We start from the raw sequence: 22,545 nt of genomic DNA on the forward strand, positions 1-22,545 counted from the left end.
TTTGGCGAACATGCATTAATATTGGGACCGCGCTGCGACATGCTTGCGGTTATGTTTAGGTGAGGGTATGAGGAGGCTTGTCATTTTCAGTAGGCTCCCAGCATGTCCAGTAGAGCAATAAGATCGGTTAACGTGTCAACGCCAATCGCAGCCAGTAGGCTCCAGACTACATGCAGTAGCTCCGATCGGCTAGATAAGATCGGCGTAATAAGTAACCTACTGGGAAATATCGGTTGATTTTCGGTCGAAACGGCTCCTCATGCACAGATGACAACTTTGGAGAATATTTAGTGCTGGGTAGTATATACTTCTTCAATATAATTTATTTTCAAATTAAACATTGAGATACTGAAAGACAAAAATAATCTGTCAAATGTATAAGCAGGTGTGTAAAGTAATGTTATAAAAAACTTTATCTGCCTTTAACCTTAAATAAATACACATGGAAATGAATTTTGAATTGTGTGTAGAGGGACAATAGAGACAAATCCTAGCGCGATCTATTTACACACTACATCAGGAGATCATCCAAAACTTGCACAGAATTCAGGCATTGAAATGGTTATTTGACAGACTTATTTAATTTTGTCATTTTAGTTATACTGAATGATAAAGGTTTGTTTCCCCCCAAAAAAACAATATAGTCTTGACAAAGACGTTCTCAATGTGAGGGGTTTATTAATTAGAATACAGGTCACAGACTGCCCCCTTGTGGAGCAAATTAAAAACAACATTTAAATGTTACAGAGCAAGATTGAGGGAAAGGGTGTTGGGTGTTGACATTTAAAGAAAAGAGTGACAGAGAGGACAATTTAACATACAGGTCAGATGAGGGTGCAGGAACTGAGGAAGACCAACCACTGTGTCAGACTCAGGTTGTCCTTGGGAGGCTGAAATCAAAAGCAGTCCACAACTTAATAGCAGGTACTCTATGACGACTCACTCAACATAATAAAATCAAGTCACTTTGTCTTGCAGCATGACAACAGTGTCACACAAAATTAACAGTAGCAGATGTCAAAAAAAGGAAAATAATTCTTTAATTTAACTAATTCCCAAAACACTCACAGACACGCTCAGACACGCACACTCATTTATTGTTTTTATTATTATTTTGAATGGACTGCAATGGGAATAAGCCGTTGGCTTTCTTGCATTTATCCCTTTGATGGTGGTGTATGTGTATTTTCTGTACATGTAAACATTGTCAATAAACTTTTTGGGTTGTCCTGTTAGCATTCTTTTGAGAAATCTGTATCACCGTACTTTTTTTGCAAACTGTTAATAAGATACAAAATCAATACATTTTGCTACTATTCTGGTGAAGTTAATCTATTATCCTGATAAACCCAGGAGCTGACTCATTCTGACAAGTTTTGCATACTAAACAAAATAATTATGGGAGCTTCAACTTATTATGGGAGCTGTCGAGCTCTAATGAGATATCTTTGGTATGTTTTTGCCATCTCGTGTATGACACTGTTAAACTCAAAATGCGTGCCTTGCCATACTTGTTTTGAATATCTTGTCGTACTTAGGGTACAAAAGATCACATATAACCTCACAGAGACAGGGGTGTGACATTACACACACACACACACGTACGTTACCTTTAGCAGTGCAGTGTCTATAAATTGTGCGTCTTTGCGTACAGACAGCAGTGTGGCCTGTCCTGCAGTCGGGTATCCCATCTCCACGTCCAGAATACAGATGACTGAGGCCGACTTCAGAAACATCAACTGCCTCTCCGCAGGACGCCAGTCTATTGCAAAACTGAACACACACATGCACGCAATTTGGACAACTTTAAGAAATTATATTTGGGAATTAAAGCATCTTTATTTAGTACGGGTGACCCGTACTAAATAAAGATGCTTTGTAACGGGTCCATTTGGTTCCATTTGTACACACTAAGGGGGGATTCACACTACGGTCCCGGATGTGCACTCGGGACCACTTGGCAGGTGTTGTGGTAGTGCTAGTGTGAATGCTGCGTACCGTTCGCGGGAGAGGATCACCCAACCATTCCCGCGACCACATCTGGACCGATTGAAGTGTACTCGGATACGGATCGATACAATGTGAAAGCATTGAATACAATTGCATGAAGTGTACTCGGGTACGGAAGCATCAAGGCCAATGTGAATCGTGGCCAGCGGGGACCAGGCAACCGTATTCGGGAACAGTTTGAATCAAACAGACTCAGGCCCTCATTTATCAATCGAGTGTAAAATCTGCCCCAAATTCGAGTGTAGGATTCGTAGTACACCCACGTCGGGTCGGCATTTACAAAGTGATCGCAGACAGCTGTTTCTTCCTTAATTTCGTTCCGACGTTAATAAATGTGACGGCTGAAATCTATCTGGCACGCCCTATGAAATCAAGCCTCGCCCTCGTTTTTGCGACATGAACAACTGCAATACGACCTGGAAACCATGGTTACAGGAAAAATAAAGTTCCCCTCGCTTGCATAAGTTGCCTTTCTGCCCCCTCTCATACACACAAACACACACACACACACACACACACACACACACACACACACACACACACACACACACACACACACACACACACACACACAGACGCACGCACGCACACGCAACTTGCAACTTGTTGTATCTTAAATAAATAAACCTGCATGAATTAAATAAAGCTGTAGCCTACCCTGTCTGTTTCTCCTCTCGCTTCGCTTCCCCCCTGTCCGCCTCACCCCCCCCCCCCCCCCCGCACGCATGCACGCACATATCGCAATTTGCAAGCAACTGTCACTGTGTGTTACTGTTGTTAGTTGTATATTCAATTATTAAAGTATTTTTAATTTAATATACAACAAGAAATATTAGTGAACGAAAACCTGAACCTGTGAACCATGAATTAAATAACAAATAGGCACACACACGCTGCTGTTTTGCATAGGTGCTCCTCCTGTCCTGTCTGTCTCTCTCTATCACTGTGGTCCGTCCGTGACACCGTGATCAACTGACCAGCACGTTCGACGATTTAAATTGCCTCGCAGTCGCTGCAGTGGTTGGGCTGTCAACTGTCAAATCAATTATATGAATATTGAAGCCAAAACCGTAGCCTCATGTGGCATGCACTGGACAGTGGTGGTGGTGGTGGTGGGCTGCAGGCTGGGTTAGCCTATACTATCTCCGATGCGTTCCCACTTGCGCTGGCACGACACATTTGGCATTCGAGCGACGCGTCGGGTTTATTAAACGAGGAGGAGATTGCACATAGGCCTACTGTAACTCCAGAAAGACATCGGCCTGCTGTAGATTAGGCTACAGTAGGCTACCCATGTTGGGACTCTCCGCAGCTGCAGCGCTGTACTATAATCTCCAACGTCCCGTCATGGAAATATTTCAGCACAGACAGCCCAAATCCTCGCATGTATGCGCTCATCATGCAAAACACTGTTTAAATGGCTTACGCATCTAACTTGCAACATTGTTTTTAAAAGCGCGATTTTAATTGCTTGCTTGTAAAGTTGGAAATCTCCTACTAATTTCATATGACACAAAGACACATCGTTGATGTATTCCTTTCCTTTTTTTTTTTTACATTTAGCCCATATACATACCTATACAGTTTTATATAAACATTTTAGGAGTGAATACATATGTTTCGATGCCTGTGACAGCCTCTCAGCTGTCAAACAATGCTGCTCCGCTGTTCTACGACAAAAAACAGGTGAGGACAAAGCGTACGACAGCTCCCGACCAGACGTGAGTTTTGTCTTGGCAAAAGATCATTTTCAATCTTTGGCGCAAATGGTAAATGCCGAAAATTGCGGTAATTTCGGCGTACGCCCATATTTTGGCGTACGCACGGTTGATAAATGAGGGCCTCAGTGTGAATCCCTTATCGGAGTTACAGACCTGCAAAGGTTGGAACTCCTCGTTAAATGGGACTCGGACCGCTAAGGGCAGATTCACACTATGGTCCCGGGTGCTCACTCAGGACCACTTGGCAGATGTTGTGGTAGTGTGAATGCTGTGTACCGTTCCCGGGAGCGGATCACCCAACCATTCCCGGGACCGCAAGGAGGTAGGCTCGGGACCGATTGAAATGTACTCTGATACGGATCGCTGCAGTGTGAAAGCACTAAATATAGTTGAAGTGTACTCGGGTGCGCAAGAATCAAGGCCAATGTGAATCATGGCCAACGGGGACCAGGCAATCGTATTTGGGAACGTTTGAATCAAACGGACTCAGTGTGAATCTGCCCTAAGAGGGAATCGTTAAGGAACCGGAATCACTAAAATCCTAATTGATCCCGACCCTATCCTTGTCCCTGACACAAACACAAATGACTGGGGCCTTAGAAATGCATGAAAATGAAAGTAAAATTAAGCTAGTTAAAAACGAAAGCTTGTGCAATGCACTACCAACCTATCATGCAGGGCCTGTATCTCAGCCAGCATGTCCTTTTGACTGGTGAAGCGCTCCGTCACCTCCACCAGGGTGGCTCTCAGCTGAGACATACGGCCATCGAAACACTCTTCCATGATGCCTGCTCTACCTCCTCTCATCTACAGAGTAGAGAGAGAATGACAGAATGGGGAGAGACAGACAGAGACATTAGTCTAATGTCTAATGATTAGACAGCTCTCTGCATACACCTAAAAATCTACAGTCATGTACTGTAAATGATTCGGAACAAAGTAAACAGAAACGTGCAGAAGGTTTTACGGTATATTTAGTTTGTTTTAAATACATATAGAGTTTTTTACCTCATTGCAATTTCCTTTCCATGTGTCCTTTCTCAAACTCGCATTTATGAACAAATGAAGTCAGGGTGTACTAGTAGCAGAAGTAGCTACTAATACTACACTACCCACATCAATGGTTATTTGCTATTTTTATATTGTTGCACCTTATCTCATGAAAGTACCGGTAGTAGTAATATTCCTAATAATAGCTGTAGTAGTGATTGTAGCAGTAGTTGTGGAATTCACCTGCAGTCTGAAGCGATCATCGTGGCTCCAGGTTACAGACAGCTTTAGCGGCTCCAGCTTCGGGGAGTTGCTGTAAGAGTCACTTTGACATGGCCCCAGCTCAAGGCAGAGCTCTGACTGGCTGACCGAGACTATCTTGTAAAGCAACATCTCCTGGGTGGCTGTCACATAACCCTGCAGCCTGGATTGGTGGAAGCATGGGTAATACTAATTACACAGTGATCAGTAATGCAAATACTCGTGCATAGATAAATACACGCCCAGTCCATCCCAGTGGTTCTCATTTTATCCCCTTGGAGTGCCCAATTCTTACATCTGCCAAATGCTGACACTGACACTGACACTGACACTGACACTGACACACACACACACACACACACACACACACACACACACACACACACACACACACACACACACACACACACACACACACACACACACACACACACACACACACACACACACACACACACACACACACACACACACACACACACACACACACACACACACACACACACACACACACACACACACACACACACACACACACGACATGTATTGTACGCATGCAATGCACACTTGTTTTTCAGTCATGTTAACCACTTCAGCCCTAAAAAATAGCAGATCTACGCGATGGGACACGTTGTGAGCTTGCCTTGTAGATCTGCTATTTTTGAAACATTTCGGAGAGAAACAAAACAAATATTTATATTATATTACATATACAGACAACATACACACATAAATACAGATGGACAAAAACACAACAGCAAATCTACCCATCACTTACTCGTCTTTAAGCACCTGCCAGTTGTCAACGTAACCAAGCAACGTCTCCGACTCTACCCTGAGATCTGACAGCTGACCTTCACAGGCGCGCAACGCACGTTGGGCCTTCTGCAGGCGCTGTTCCAACTGCTCACTCATCTCTTTCTGTTGGAGAGGAGGAGGATTTAATACCGGGGAGAATACAACACTGGCAGTAGGTCCAAGCCTCTGGAGCCATGAGATGAGAACCACTGTTCCCAAGGGCCCCTAAGCCTCAATGTGACTGAAATACGGAGGTCAGACTCAGAACACTGCGTTCCACATGGTTGAATGTTTGACAAGCTTCAAGGTCAACAGAAACATGTACGGTATACTGTATATCCCCATGAGGATCATTCAGCGGTCTCGCTTCTCATCACCGACTGACCATTCATTCAGCAACCCTGTCCACATATAAACTAAAATCATAATATTTTGGTGTGTGTGTGTGTGTGTGAGAGAGAGACGGTACCTTTTTCTCTATTTCTTGGACCAGCTGCTTAAGTGTCTGTCGTTTGGTGTAAATCTGCTCCACCTTGGCCTGCAGTGTGCTGATCAGACTCTCCATCTCTTCAACCTGGGCTTTGACCTCCGCCTTCACAGACTTCCACCTGGCACGTGCTTTGTTGTCTGTTCACACACACACACACACACACACACACACACACACACACACACACACACACACACACACACACACACACACACACACACACACACACACACACACACACACACACACACACACACACACACACACACACACACACACACACACACACACACACACACACACACACACACACACACACACACACACACACACACACGAGTAATGAGTGTGTGGTACTGTGATTTCAAGGTTGAGTATAGGTGAGCGAAGTAGAGAGGGAGTACAGTACCAGGGTTAGACGGACGAGGCTCTGTCAGCAGTTTCCGTGGACATTCCAGTCCCTCCAGCACAGAGATCATGGAGTCCAGAACGGACATCTGACAGATCAGAACCTTCTGCATACGACGCTGATCCTACCCGCACACGCGCACACGCACACGCACACACACACACACACACACACACACACACACACACACACACACACACACGTAGATAGAATCCCTGATTACTGATAGAGAATGAGAGAGACCTGCTCACGCAGACAATTCAATAGAATGAATAGATTAACAGCGAAACAGGCACATGAACATGGAGACAGACAGACAGACAGACAGACAGACAGACAGACAGACAGACAGACGGAACAGGGAGGGGGAAAGGGAGACAGACAGACGAACATTGAGGGGGAGGCCCCCAAATCCCCCTGGACTTTTTCTGAAGACCTCAGGGCCTTCACCCCGCTCCCCGAGCCCGGCCGAGTCCATTCCCGGACACCTGATGGGACGAGTGGCCCCCTCCCTACCATGGAGGTATTGGGAGGAGGGCAGAGGGGAAAGGGCCCCGAGGCTGCTGGCGCTGGGGCACCTATAAGGTGAGAGCATGAGCTGGAACCACCGACGGGGCAGGGGGGGCAGGGGCCAAGGACCCCCCACCCGAGAAAACATAAATATTTTTCCATACATTATTTAACATTTTCCATACCTGGAAAAATATGAAATGAAATTCAATACTTTCCATACTTGCGTTGGAACCCTGCAGACAGACAGACAGACAGACAGACAGACAGACAGACAGACAGACAGACAGACAGACAGACAGACAGACAGACAGACTGACAGACTGACAGACGGACGGACGTACTATCATGCGGGAGCAGTCGGTGTCAGCCACATAGTCGTCAGTCTGCTCTTGGTCCCCATACAGGTCCAGGAGAGCAGGGTCACATCGCCCCAGCACCCTGTCAAGAAGTAAAGAGTGAGAGACAAGTCAAAACAGGAACATATCCATTCACAGGCGTACAGCCGGCAGAACTGCGCGGCCTGGTATTCCTAAAGTAACCTAAATAAATTATGCTTAATTATGCTAACCTTAACCTCAGTAAAATTATGTCTAAACCTAACCCAATACCAAAACTTAACCCCAGTAAAACAATGCCTAACCCTAAACTTATTTCTAACCTAGAATACAAGAACGAGCGGTTGGCGGAAAAATCGAGGGGCGAGATGGTTTAGGGGCGACCGTACTTGATACCATCGATTCGATGGCACTTGGTGACATTTTGAAGATCATCCAGATCCAGAACTAACAGTGATGGAAGAAGTACTCACATCACGTCTCATTTCTTACTTAAGTAAAAAGCATCAATACTGACATGTAGAGCTCTAATACTCTGAAGTTCTGTATTAAAATTGTAGGCTACCTAAGTAAAAGTACAAAGGTATCGGCATCTAAATATACGAATCTTTTGGAAATAGTCGATCTACAAGCTCACAATGTGACTCTTCACGACACATTGTGAGCTTGTAGATTGGCTATTTTCAAATATGTATACTAGGGCTGAAGTGGTTTATGTATGTCTTATAACTAATAATCAAAATCTAGTAATAAATATTAACTACATTTTTCATAATAGTGGAGTAAAAGTTTGATTGATTGATTGGTTGAAGTATTTATTAACAGTTTGCAGAATTACAGTACATTTCAAGCACAACTCAATACAAAAACTGTGGACGACACCATAAAGCATTACACTTGTTTACAATAGCGTTCACCATTTTCAATTAATCAGAACATCATCATCAGTACAATATGAGTGACATAGTGGGGTAGAAGTACAATTATTGAAATGTGTAATTGTAAAATACCTCAAAAATGTACTCAAGTACTACAGTAATCGAGTGCATGTACTTGGTTATACTTTACACACGAGTACTAATGTATTATCGTTTGAAATGTACCCATTCTACATACTGTGAAATACAAATTTCAATCAATCAATTATATATATTATTTACCAGCTGAGCTTATAGCTGTAACTTCTTGTAAGCAACTGCTATCTGCATCTTTGTTAGCCCCAATATGTTCCCTCAGTCCCTAGTGTAGCTCCTTTCGGAACCCTACGTTAAAGTTTCTGACATTGTGATGACTTTATAGGTCCAAAGGAGCTCAACCCGGGGGGTCCGGAGACGGGCTATCCCTAGTGCTGAGGGAACATACTGGGGCTGCATCTTTGTTAGCCCTGGTCCAGTGCTTACAGCGAGACCTATGAGCGAGACTCGCTGTAAGCACTGGACCAGGGCTACATCTTTGTAGGCTTGTAGCATTAATAGAATATGGAACAGTCTGTTGTTTTGTTTCTTGTTCTCGTTAACGGACAGCTGGGTCAAAATAAGCATCCATATAGTGTATATTAGACTCAGACACATACATTGTTAATACTTAATACAACTAGCATATCGAGATAACGTTAACCATTATCTGTTTAAAATGTGTTAAATATCTTTGTGAAGAACCTTACCATTCCACGGCCATTTCTGTTTTCAAATATCGGCGATGTACCGTACCGTATGCGATGTGATTGGAGGTTAGAGTATGACGTATGTGCTCGTGCGGGCCTTTTAACCAATCAGCGTCCTCTCAGAGTAGTGAGCCCGCCTACTATATCCGGTTATAGACACGAACGCGCGTGTGCGCTCTATGGTGTGCGCGCACAAACTGTTTCCGTATCCGCTGTAGGCCGGATGTTCACACTGCAAGTGTCTATCATCAACCTCCCATCCATTTTAATACCCCAAATTAATATTCTATTAACTATATTAACTAAAATAATATCCAATCATGATATGTAATGTCTGCTGTTGCCAACTACAAGATTGTTGTGAAGTGGCCTCAATCAGTTCTTTTCACCACACATTTCCCAATTTAAAATCCTGCCAACCAACTCATGTCTTTTGTTAAATATTTACTTTTACATTTTATGTATTTATAATTAGGCACTGTGATGTAACAAGTTAACAGTAACTAAATTAAATTGAGTTTCCCCCCCCTCAACATTTTAGTCTTCTTCTTTATTATTCCACATGCATTGCAGTAGTATTAATAGTTATTATTATGAATGACCATATTATTATACAGTAGAGTAATACATATCTATAATCATAATTTAAATAATCAATTCATCATTCTTATTAGCCTTTGACGGACTGATGCATCATGCATGCAGTCAGAGTAGTGAGAGAGAGTGTCTTGTCATCATTTCACAGTGGGGTGCAGCAGCAGTATTTCCTCTCTTCTCTTAAACCTGCAGAGATCCATGATGATGGCTACTGAATGCAGCTAAACACCACCACAGCTACAACAACATTATAACACCAGTTTAATGATGGTAATAATGAGTTAAAGAACCAGATCTGGAACCCATGGACCTTCTAAACACATCACAGGTCGGTTTATTATGGATGGTCGTTGTTTTGAGGAATGTGCGTTGCTAAATGTCCCCCCCGCTGCTTTTTTTGTTATGAAATGTTATTGTTATGATGATTATAGCGCCTGTTCCAACTAATTTAACAGCTGCTTATTTATCCTCTCGGTGTTGTGATCCGAGAGAGAATCTTTGAGGTTATACCAGTGTTCATAACGCTATAACAGTGTTATAATATAATTGCTATAGCTGTCTGTCTGTCTGCAGTGATTTCCCACTAGCCAGCCAGGCCATTATTGATGATGGCGTGTGAAGCTAACGATGCTAACTCGGCTAGCTTGCAATAAACCCAGGGCAACTTGAGCTGGCATTGTTTTAAATGTAGGCTATAAGACGTTTTATTTTATGTCATATAGACGGGTTTTATTGTAGAAAGTTAGCTTTGCAACCCCGATGCACTGCTGAGAATAAAGCCAATGGAGGTTTCGAGAACGAATCATACTGGATAACAGTGTTAGCTTACTATAGCTCTGGTTTTAGTTGCTCAATTTAGCTAAAGAATGTGAATTCAGTGATTACATTACACCTCTTTATCATGGTAGCGGGGGTTGCATATATACTGTGGTCGGGGACCCCCAGAAGTCATATGCTATGTAGTCTAGGCTATATACCCTTCCTGTTGATGATTTATTGTATGTTGTATGTCTTGAAATGTCCTGATTGAATACCATAATGGAATCAAGCCCTTAGGACCTTTTGTGTTATCCTTTTAGCAGCATTGTATAATCGTCTACTACTGTAGCCTACTATATTGCAAACTGTTAGCATACGTATATAGGGTTCCAGAAGGTCCCCAGCTAAATTAGTTAATAGCATCAAAATCAGTTTAAACCTATCCAGCTTGTAGATCAGCCAATCTGCGGTTTGAACAAATGAAATATTTTAATAACACACATCCTGTATAGGGATCGCCAGCTGGCACAAAACCTTTTCAGATGGGGGTCCGTAGCCAAATGCATATTAATTTGGGGCTTCTAATTGGCATGATATAGGAATTGCTGTTATATGAAGGGTGTGTGTGTGTGTGTGTGTGTGTGTGTGTGTGTGTGTGTGTGTGTGTGTGTGTGTGTGTGCGCGTGTGTGCATGTGCGTGCATGCGTGTTACAGGTCAGGACCAGGACAGTATAAAGAGCAGGATGCCAATCCCTCCCCCGCCCCCTCCTCCCCCTGCGGGTCCTCCACCTCCGCCCACCTTCAGTCAGGTAACACACACACACACACACACACACACACACACACACACACACACACACACACACACACACACACACACACTCTCTCTCTCACACACACATTGTCTTTGTTTTGTTTTTATTACCCAGTGTCCAAGGGTGAAAGTGCATTGAAAGTTCTTGCCGGAACTATACACCAACATTCACCTCCTCATTGTGTTTTCCTCATTCATGCATCCCTGAACACATGCATTCAACTTCTTTTTGCCTGTACACCTTACACACGATAGTGTAGAAATTACAAGCACATGAAAATATGATTTACATTTATGATCTATATAGGCCCTTATATGGTTTAAGTCAAGACAACAAACATTATAGTTTAGACTCAAGTGTTTGTAAATTAAGCATTGTTTTTCAGACTGTTCAGGAAGGAACCAAAGAGTAAATTGGTTTCCAGTGAGTGTGTGTGTGTGTGTGTGTGTGTGTGTGTGTGTGTGTGTGTGTGTGTGTGTGTGTGTGTGTGTGTGTTGTGCATGCGCGTCACGTGAAAGTGTGCATGCACTAAAACACTGCTCTGCCATTGTCCTCTTCCTTCTTGCTTTCATCCACACCTCATTAGATGAGAGATGTGTGATGGATTTTTTGTTTGAGATTTCAAAACATCTTGGAATGGATACATCATTCCCTTTTTACAGCAGACATTCTTGAGTTTCCACTTTCTTTCCGATTTACTTGGTGCATTTATTGTGTTCTGATCACATCTTTGATTACACTGAATGTTCCCAGCACCAGCTTCAGGCACGGAGGGAAAACAAAGGCACACCAACCACGCTTCGTATTAATAACAATGATGAAACATATGAGTTTAGATTGACTGAAGGTATGACTTTGGAATGGTTTTGAGTGACACCCACGACTCCAGTTTCACGTGAGATTACATAATATTATATTGACTTACTGTAGGGCTTGGCGATGTGTGCAAAATCTAATATCACACTCATTTTGACCAAATCGACATCTACATTGTGTTTTAACATAATTTTTATTTTATTATTAAGGAATATCACAGGAAGATAAATATCAGTAGAAAAACAACAAAAGGAAAACCAAACTCACAAGACAAACATAAACCCACCCACCCAACCGCCTAACCCAAAAAAGTAAATACACAGTAATATCGTATTCTGCCGATTAATATACATTTTTATCTCCATTTTTCAGAATTTGTCCAAAATAGTATAAACAGTTGATCTACCGGTACTAGATCTGCTATTTTAACATTTTTTTTACACATTTAGAAAAATAAGGCTTAAGTGATTAATACCAGGACTTTTTGTACCCCCAACCCTCTCAATTACCTTCCACTTCTCCCTCAACCCTCCCTGTCTTTCTCTGCTGCAACCCCACCCAACCCAACAGGCCAACACCACCCCTCCCAAGCTGAACCGAGCGGAGGCCAAAGGTCGCGGTGCCCTGCTCTCCGACATCTGCAATGGCAGCCAACTGAAGAAGGTGGCGGTGGTGAACGACCGCAGCGCTCCCCTGCTAGAGAGTAAGACCCAAACACCAAAGACAGCTACAACACCAACAGCAGTAGATCACCCATACATTCGGTTATACCAATACTTAAGTCAACCAAAACAGCAACAACCGCAGCAGTCCTCCCCGGAAGAGCAGAAGAAGGGGACCAGCGATAGGAGCGCTCCCATATCGCTGCTAGAGAGTAAGACCACACAATGTACTGTACGCACCGATAGGCTGTATGCAAGATGCAAAGTTGTATCTAATTTGGATCTATTAACTTATTGTAGCCAGCCTTTCCATACGTTCCCTGTCCAAAATCGTATCCGCCGGGGGGGGCGTTGCTCGTGAATGATATGACTAGCTGTTTGCCAGGATAGACAGCTGAGGCGTTAGAAGGGTGGGGCGAATCAGGGCGATACTGTACATACGTTGATGTTGATATATTGTATTGGGGCAATAATATGTATTTTCTTGTTTTTATTTGTCAAAAATAGTGATATAGAAGGCCACAGCATGTCACAGTGTGACGTGTTATGCGCTTAGATTGTCTATTTGTGTATTTTTTTTCTTTTGAAAGTATAAAATACCATGAATAGACACTTTTGCCAAATCTAGTATCATATCACGATAGCGATCTATAATCGACAGCATATTGCCCAGCTCGGTGGGCCCAGCTAGGGCTTAGGAAGTCACAGTGCAAGATTCAGAAGGTTAATATTGAATCATTCATTTTGATATTATTTCTGACTTACTGTATGGTTACACCAATGTCATGATAAAAACATAATTTATCTAGCCCAAACAACTTTTAATGCCATTTGAAAGCAAGAGCCTCTGTAACTAGTTTAAGAAACTGAATTAAACTCTAGTGAATTCATAGGACATACATTAGCTATAGTTTGTAAAATAAAAAAGGAGAAAAAAAAACATAATAAATAAGGTCTCACTAAACCACTGAATACTGCTCATCATAGTAGCTTTTGCTTATACGTGTGGATATTCGCTTTCACATGCACGTATATGCAAAAGTTTGATGCAAAGAAAGAGCAACTCTCCCCGTAAGAAGCTAGACTACTTGATCCGCTCTGTCTCAGGTGAAATATCACAGCTGGGAGTCAGGATAGCACATCTTTTGCACGTCACGTTGCTTGCGGTATATTGAACAACATATAAGGATTAGAGCTGAGGAAGTTTGCCTCTCCAGGAATATCATGCTTAATTTATGCTCCGTTGTACTACTGTGTCGCTTGCCCAAAATAGCGATATATAATGCATTGTGAGCTTGTAGATCGGCTATTTTCAGTGATCGACACCACCATACGACAAAGTATAAATCAGGCAGGCTTCACGCATTTGTTAATTGAAATGAATGCATTTCAGTAAGATACTGAGTTACAGTAAGATGCCTCATATCTTCATTAGGACATTGGTTCATGTCGGTCTGTTGGATGCATGTATGTGTTTTCTGTAAAGCTTCAATTTTGTGTTTTAATGTCACTGATTGATTAATGTCACCTCATAAATGCTTTATTATTATTATTATTATTATTATTATTGACTGCCATTCTTATACTTAACCAAATTATTATTTACTGTTTAACAAAGTCAAAATGAATTAAGAATTAGTCTTAATTCTCAAATAATTAGGATCGGTCGAAAGGCCATTTTCTTGTGGCTAGCTCCCTATTTCTCCTCTACCCCTGCATTCAAACTATATCATAGCATTAGAAAATGTATGTACGTACACCGTTAAAGGAATGTTTGTTATTATAAGTTCCTTATGGCAATATATAAATTGTTATTATTATTTCATAATAGACAAAAAGGACAAGTACTGGAATAGCTGGCAAGAAAAACAAAGTTGTAAGCATCCTGCATAGAGGCTATTGATGTCATTTTTGATCATGCTTGTTACTGTCTTTGTTTATGGACGTTTCCTTACATACAAAATACATCTTGTTGCCAGAGGGAATGCACAGTTGAGCAGGTGCTTATCAAATGTCTGTTGTTGTCCAGTTTGATGTCATATGAAGAGTGTCTATACAAACAGATATATTTCATTCCAAATTGAGACGTCTCATTGCAAGCTGATCGTTAGGTGAGGTCACAACAAAGCTAAGGGGAGTGAGATATTATTTAAAACAAGACATTTCAGTTATTTTAATTGATAGTTTAATTGACCGCATGATGACAGAATGGAAGATATATTTAAGCACCTGGTTCAAACTACAGCATGCGTGTGTGTGTATATAGTACATAGTATAGTACTTTAAGGCTTGATACTGCACAAATCATATAGCTTCACTGGTTTCACTTTTTGCATTTCAATCTCAATATATTTTGCAATACACATTGATGTGACGTTTTACACACAGAAGAAATTCATTTTAATCAATCACCACCCTCAAATGAAAGATTTAAATCTCTTGCAAATTATATTGAAATGCCGTTTTTAGTTTTGCAATCTCCTGCATATAATTGTTCACCCTAATAATATCTTGTATTCTACTTTACTGTGTGACATGTTTTACCACTGTTTGTCTTGTTGTGCTGTCCTTTTGATGTCAAACGGAGCTGCCTGGGGCCGTAAACGATTCATTAAATTTTACTCATCTCACTGCATCTCATCTCGTGTCATCTCATCATCAGACATACAAAAATACATGACATAGCACCGTGGCATGCTCTCACCACATCTACCCATTCAGTAGCATTCATACGATAGTAAGTGAAACTGTAGTTGTAGTCGCAGTGTTAGCATAGCATAGTAATGCTAGCAGTTTGCTGGTAGGGCCTCGACACTTTGACTTATTGTCTAATGGTTGTGGTTCTCAGAGTCTAAAGGAGGTGGGTCTGGAGCCGGGTCAGCCAATGGCAGTGGAGCAGGAAGCCCTTCGGGCTCTGTTCCACCAATCGGAGGACTGTTCCAAGGAGGCGTTCCCAAACTGCGTCCAGTAGTGGGTGAGTAGCTGATTGGCGAGCTTACACTGCCATACACTTTAATTACTTAGAATAATATATTTTAGGGGCACGGTGGCACTGTTTGTAGTGCTGTCGCCTCATAGCTAGAAGGTCCTGGGTTCGATTCCCGCTGGGGATGCTGTGGGCGCTGGGGGCGTGTTCTCTCCTCTGCGTCATCAGTGCCCATTCCCCAGGCGGGGTTGGCGAAAGGGCCTTTCTGTGTCGAGTTTGCATGTTCTCCAAAAACATGCAGTAATCCTGGTCTCTAAAATACCTCCCCCTGGCCAGCCGGGGCGTCTGATGGAGGGGAAAGGAACTGGTTGGAATAACGTGTTCCTTCCACGCGCTACGTTCGGCCGGGGAAACTCTCTGAAAAGAAGCAGCTTGGACTCCTCATGCATAGAAGGAAGCATGAGGTCAGTCCGCTGCCCCCCCACGTTGGCAGAGGAAGTGTAGCGCCCTTACACTAGATAATTGACACTGGGTGGAAAAAATGGGTTACAAAATCGTGGGATAAAATTTAGAGGAAAAAAATTATATATTTGTATAGTTATCGTTATAGGTCTATGAATTGATTCCATAGGGCCTAGATGGAAGCATTTGGTAAATGGTGCTATCCCTTTAGGACTGAGTGTTTGACTGTACTCTGTTATTACATTTATGTTCAATAAACTATTCCATCAATCAAACAATAGTCATCGTTCTTGGTGTGAACGGCGCACAACGTCTCACTGATGCATGCTTGTTTCAGACGGATCGACCGCTCGCTCGCCCTCCACCCGAGCCGCCGCCCCTCCCCGCCCGCCCAGCCATCGTCATGACGACTCGGACGGCCCCTCCTCCCAGGCCTCGTCGCCCACAGAGACGGCGCGCACCCAGCGTCCCTCCCTCCCCAACCTGGCCTCCTCTCCCTCCTCCTCTCCAACCGGAATGATGAAGCACTCCTCCTCCGCCCCTCCCCCGCCTCCCCCCCTCTGTCGCCGCGGCAACGCCCCCTCGCCTCCCGTCTCCTCCTCCTACAACAGGGAGAAGCCGCTCCCGCCCACGCCCCCCAACAACACTCCGCCGCTGCCCGCCAAGCCGCCGCCGTCGCCCGGCAACAGCAGACGACCTCCGACGTCCGGCGGGAACCCCGCCTCTTCCTTGGCTCCTCCCCCTCCGCCGTACCGCGTGGCCAACGGGCCGTCCAGCCCCGAGGCGGCGCCCGAGCTGCCGCAGCGGCACAACTCGCTCAGCAACAAGAGGCCGGCCCCTTCGCCGGGAGGCCACACCCCCACTAGAGGCCCCGCCCCTCCTCCCCCTCCCTCCCCCACCCCCTCCCAGCAGGGAGCCAACAGACCACCTCCCCCAGTGAGGGAGGCCCTAGGAAGAGGAGCGGGTAAGGACTTTATTAGCACTTCATTTAGTAAAGTGCTAGCAGTGACACTGAGCAAAGTAGATGCAAGTAAATGAAAACAAAACAGTAAAATAAAAATAAATTATTTATAATCCATTAAAGCTAGCAGTGCATATGCACACAGTCACATTTTAAACACGGTTACATTCCAGGTATTTGCTGTAGCTGACACAAGGTTTGCTTGTGAAGTTGAAGCAGGAAAATCCACACAACAAACAGCTCCTGCTGTGAAAAACGACATTTGGAGCAAACACAGGCTCACAGCCTCAGAAGTCTGTGTTCGCTCGAAATGTCACTTTTCTTCCAGATTAGAAATCCTTTTAACGGGAGACATTTGGTGTGCGGCTTTTTCTGCAAGCCATCTAATGTGGTTTTGAAATGGGCACACACTTGCACTCATGGACCACAATGGAAATGGTTTATCCTTTTGACAGATATGTACATGTATACAGTACTTTATATTTTCATATATATCTGCTGCAACAATACTGCCTCATCAAAGTTGGTATGGACACTTGAATATGTATTATATTATCATCACTATACCCAAATCCAGCTCAAGTGGAGTTAGGAGGTTTTTGACCATTAATGTGGCGAAAAATAGACAGACAGATTTTTGTCAATGAAAACATTGTGTATGCAACCTCCCATGCAGCTCCACCAGTACCAGGCCAGGCGTCGTCGAGGGGCGGTGGGCGCGACGCTCCGCCGCCGCCTCCTCCTCCGTACAGGACGCATGGTAGCCCCTCCCTGTCTTCAGACCCACCCACGCGGGGGAAGCCTCCTCCTCCCCCCTCTCGCACCCCCGCTGGGCCTCCCCCGCCTCCCCCTCCCATCCGCAATGGACACTCCCCCTCTATCCCTCGTTCCTTTGTCGGTGAGTCTGCCTACCTGTCTGTATGTATTTCGATCTAGCCACCTGTCTGTGTTCTCTCTCTCTATCCACCTGTCTGTCTGTGCCTCTGGACCCTTTTCCACCCTTCTTTGGTTCTAGAACTGGTTCCGTTCTAGATTCTTGGAACCTTGGTGCTTTCACAGAACCGGTGGCCATTTTTGGTTCCATTTCTGAACCAACTTTTAGGGTTTAATTGTGAACCAATTCATTTTCAGTGGAAACACTCTCTGAACTGGTTCAATATTTGGCGGGGGGAAAGAACCGAACCGGTTCAAGCCTGGTGGAAAAGGGGCCTGTCTATTTTATCTGATACCTGTCTGTATTCTCTCCATCTACCTTTCTATCTGCAGGTATGATTTCTGTATATAATTAAGAATCAACCATATAAATTTGTCCAGATGTATCTTTGCCGTGTTAGAACAGAGACAACAAACCACTCTGACTAAAGAAAAAACGATGGAAAACTGTCCTCTGCTTCTAGCCTTCCTTCCTTTGTCTCCTGTCCTCCCCCCTACGTCCTTCTCCTGCTCTCTCCCTTTCCCCCCCTTCCTCTCCCTCCTCTTCTTCTATTCCTCCATTTCTGTGCATGTTCTCTGACTGACTTCTACTCATTTATCTATACTTCCAGACGACTTTGAGTCCAAATATTCCTTCCATCCTCTGGATGACTTCCCTGCTCCGGATGAGTATCGGCATTTTGCCAAGATCTATCCTAGCAAGGCCAATAGAGGTATGAACACGCACGCAAGCACGCATGCATGCACGCATGCATGCATGCACACACCGCACGGCACACGCACACCCCCCCACACACACACACTAACGTGTCATGTTTTTGTGTTTGTTCTCAGTGATGAGAGGAGGCCCTCCCCCACTGCCTCCCCCTCCTCCGTTGGGGAGGTGAACGCTGAAATAACAGGACCTACCACCTAGGCAGGAAATGTTGTAACACACGCACACACACACACACACACACACACACACACACACACGTGCGCACGCACACACACACACACACACACACACACACACACACACACACACACACACACACACACACACACACACACACACACACACATGCATAGAAGCACTTATATACAGTATACACACAGACACATAATGCATACATACATGGAAACGCATGCAAACACACACACACATGCACACACACACACACACACACACACACACACACACACACACACACACACATGCAGACGTACATATAAACACATCATCATCATCTATCTCATCTACAGCATCTGGCTTCTAGCCTGTCCACAAAGACTCGTATGACTTCCGCCTCGTCAATGCTCACTCTCTATTGGCTGCCGGGACTGTAAGTCCCAGTCTGACAGCATGACGGACAGCTGGGAGAGCCATTCCAACGTGTCATTCATTCCACCGCCCTGGAATGGGGTAAATAAGGATAAGAGACTTGAGTTTTGAAAGATCATACATTTTATTTTTTATTCGAAACAAATGGAACTGGACATTTAACAGAATGAGAACTTTTAAAAGATTATTGCGATTTTGAAAGGAGGACAAATGCTGGATTACCAGAATGACTTGTAACGCCTGATTTAGTGGTTTGTGGAAATAGCATCTACAGACCTACAGGCTCATCGCGCGTTGCGTCGGTGTGCAACACCCAAACACGACTAAGTATAAATGAGTCATAGCTCTGCTGCTGTTGGGGCTTCTCGTTCTCGCCAACCTGCCTGTTATGTTGTCTCGGAGCTTTTCTGGCTATCGTCGCATTGGAAGTACAGTGTGGTAGCCCACGGCAGTGCAGTGCAGGGCAGAGCCCTATGTATAACGAAACATAATTCAGGAACTAACGGAGTCTTCAGTGGATTTGGGGCTCTGGCTGTAGGATCGTCATTGGCACTGATAAAAACAAAAGATTATTTTCATGTGTGTTTGCAGTATAAATCGTTAATGAAAAGCCATTTCCTCTCAGCGGCAGGGTGGTGTGGTGATTCAACAGGTCCACACGTCTCCATCCGTGTCAAAGTGCCCTTGCTCCAGCATCAATCGGAAAACTCGCCTCAGCAACAGGTACATGTTGAGTAGTGTTAATATAACCATAGAGCTGGATGGCGAGTGTACAAGCTCGGTTAATCACTGAAGCCAACAGATTATAGGAAGGCAGTGACGGTAGCCCTGAATAGTGGGGCTATAAAGTATAAGGGTTAATTTATGCTTTGTGCGACAAGTGTCGAACGATGTGTTGCATGACAAGTGTCGAACAACACGTTGCACGATGAAAGGAACCTTCATCGTGCAACCCTCTGCGAAAGGACCTTCGCAGAGGGTGTCAAAAGGTTTAAGCTTGCATAAAATGTTGCATACTCTGGTTGTAAAGAAACCAAAGTAAACTCCATGGAGACAAACAAGTCTACATCCACTTCTGTGTTCATATGCTGTCTGTGAATCGCAGAAAGTATCAATGGGCAAAACTTGGAACATCGTGAGACATGTAGTGCAACGTCTCATCCGACACTTTTATGCACAGTATAAATCCCCGTTTTAGAGACGGAATACAAGACTGGACCTTCCCTGATCCAGCTCCCCTGCCTCTCGGAGTAAAAATAGATGTCTATTTTATAGTGTTTCTCCCTCACTGTGTGTATGTCAGTTAAGTGCTTACTGGCTCGCTTTTTGGGCGAATATGCTCAGTATGAAGGAACAAGCACACAACAGCCGATGGTACTGTGGGATGGCCTTGAGCGACCGACATCTCATTGAAGAATGCAATAAAGACGAAACGTTTACGAAGCGTTCATCCGCAAGCCAAATCTGCTGCAGAGGAGATCCACACAACCCAGAGCATTTTTTGGACTCAGTCATTGCCACGGTATACCTTCCATTGTAACCACATACAGTACATCTGGACGGAGGTGTTGGTCATTAAGCAACCGAGGAACTATTGCAACCTCCTTCTTCGTCCCGACCGTCACAGACAGGCTTAACCGACGTGCACAGAAGGAGGTGTGATCATTTGGGAAGCGGATCACCCCCTATGAATCGAGACTTTTGGCAGAACGCTAAATGGGTTTAAATAGTGTACCCAAATTGATAGGAAATCGTTTGAGGAGATTGTCTCCACAAAGTGCCAAGATGGGCAGAAGTGAAGTGGGGAAACACGTGCCGAACTAACCTCAATGGAACTTCACCCTCTCTCTCTGTCTCTCTCTCTCTCTCCCCTGCTGCAAGTTCTAGTCCAAGTCTGCTGGTCTCTTCCACACAGTCAAATCCTCAGTCTATGATTGCAAATCATTTAGTTACATTCCTGTACCCTCTCTGAGTTAAACTAACACTCACTCAGGATTTTACAGTGCATGTTTAGAGTGATGACTGGGGGAACATACCATGTTAGTTGGTACTAGAATTAGGGGTGGACAGAGACAGTCACGGGTAAACGATCAAGCCTTCCGTGTGCGTGATGATGGAGTGTTAGTGCGTGCAGTGGTTGATCCTGTGGTCCTGCAGCATGGGAATGTGCCCCGCCCCCTCTGTCCTCTTATCACTGTCAAATCCTGAGTGTTCGTTTAACTCCGAGGGTCCACTCATAGAGTCGTGGGGCGGAAATATGTCCAAAACTTTTTTAGAAAAAAGAAGGACAAAAAACAGTATTCCAATGGATCCAGTGTTGTTATTATTTAATGTCAAGCTCTTGTTAATACTTTTCATTGGTTAAATATTGGGCATGTGAACCAAAATAAAAACAAACTAAAAACTAAAGGAGAAGCTCACAAAGAATCGCATCGAGATATGTCGTGAGCTTGTAGATCGGCTATTTTTGCTACTTTCATGCAACAAAGTATTAAATGGGGGGTATTTGGTCGTATATGTCGCCTCTCTGAGTTAAATCAACACTGAGGATTTGACTGTGTACTTTGACAAAAAAGACTAAAATCTGATGCATGTTGTCTTATTTGGTACGTCTATCTGCGTTAAAGAAGCATGTCAGCTCAGCCTTGGGTCTCTGCATACAGTGTAATGAATCTTAATGGACCTCATCATCTGAAGTGGGGGAAACCTTAAACATTTAACCGTCTGCCTGTTCATTTAACAGCCCTGTTCCGTTTGGGGGTGTCTCGTGTCTAAATCAGGTGACCTAACACTTTTTGTTCCCTCCCCGTATATCATCATTGTTCATCATGTTATATGGCTCAAATTTCCATATTAACAAACAAAAACAAAAAAAGTCTAAATTAGAAATACTTAGAGAATTGCTACATTTCCAAGACTAATTTCCTACTGACAGTAGAACATGGTGACAGCTAGGGACCTCCGGTCGGTTAAACTGTTATTATTATTATTATTTCTTAACTCGCCCTTCATTGCTGGTATTTTGCCTTATTAAATGTTTGCTGTAAAACTGATTGATTCAGGATTTGTACTATAGACAAAAAAAAAACTAAACAACAAC

General features: G+C 43.8%; 2 protein-coding genes across 3 annotated transcripts; one reads left to right on the forward strand and one right to left on the reverse strand.

The window, feature by feature from the left end:
• Nucleotides 1-660: 660 nt before the first annotated feature.
• LOC306936512 (uncharacterized protein) lies at nt 661-9,248 on the reverse strand. The gene is made up of 9 exons (XM_079520053.1): nt 9,191-9,248; nt 7,534-7,630; nt 6,680-6,803; nt 6,250-6,407; nt 5,761-5,903; nt 4,965-5,145; nt 4,399-4,538; nt 1,611-1,773; nt 661-890 (listed from the first exon to the last, which is right to left on the reverse strand). The coding sequence occupies exons 1-9, from the start codon at nt 9,202-9,204 to the stop codon at nt 825-827; spliced, it is 1,086 nt and encodes a 361-aa protein (XP_079376179.1). The 5' UTR covers nt 9,205-9,248; the 3' UTR covers nt 661-824.
• Nucleotides 9,249-9,992: 744 nt separating this feature from the next.
• wipf2b (WAS/WASL interacting protein family, member 2b) lies at nt 9,993-20,776 on the forward strand. Of its 2 annotated transcripts, none has more exons than XM_079521586.1 (8): nt 9,993-10,115; nt 11,261-11,355; nt 12,748-12,880; nt 15,688-15,813; nt 16,565-17,191; nt 17,865-18,086; nt 18,733-18,834; nt 18,956-20,776. In XM_079521586.1, exons 2-8 carry the CDS (start codon nt 11,290-11,292, stop codon nt 19,006-19,008), a joined length of 1,329 nt encoding a protein of 442 aa, XP_079377712.1. In that variant the 5' UTR covers nt 9,993-10,115; nt 11,261-11,289; the 3' UTR covers nt 19,009-20,776. The 2 variants fall into 2 exon arrangements, with proteins under 2 accessions (XP_079377712.1, XP_079377711.1); XM_079521585.1 differs by having other exon boundaries at nt 12,748-13,051; nt 18,956-19,930.
• The last annotated feature ends 1,769 nt before the right edge of the window (nt 20,777-22,545 follow it).

Source organism: Electrona antarctica, assembly GCF_951216825.1.
Source record: "Electrona antarctica genome assembly, chromosome: 14".
Lineage (NCBI taxonomy): Eukaryota > Metazoa > Chordata > Actinopteri > Myctophiformes > Myctophidae > Electrona > Electrona antarctica.

Excerpts from the sequence above, each read along its gene's own strand:
- wipf2b (XM_079521585.1), top strand. The coding sequence starts at position 11,290 with ATGCCAATCCCTCCCCCGCCCCCTCCTCCCCCTGCGGGTCCTCCACCT. Across the intron at positions 11,356-12,747 it reads CTCCGCCCACCTTCAGTCAG|GCCAACACCACCCCTCCCAA; the intron begins GTAACACACACA and ends CCAACCCAACAG. Across the intron at positions 17,192-17,864 it reads GGCCCTAGGAAGAGGAGCGG|CTCCACCAGTACCAGGCCAG; the intron begins GTAAGGACTTTA and ends CCTCCCATGCAG.
- LOC306936512 (XM_079520053.1), bottom strand. Across the intron at positions 6,804-7,533 it reads CCGACTGCTCCCGCATGATA|GATCAGCGTCGTATGCAGAA; the intron begins GTACGTCCGTCC and ends GTGTGCGGGTAG. Across the intron at positions 6,408-6,679 it reads GCCTCGTCCGTCTAACCCTG|ACAACAAAGCACGTGCCAGG; the intron begins GTACTGTACTCC and ends GTGTGTGAACAG.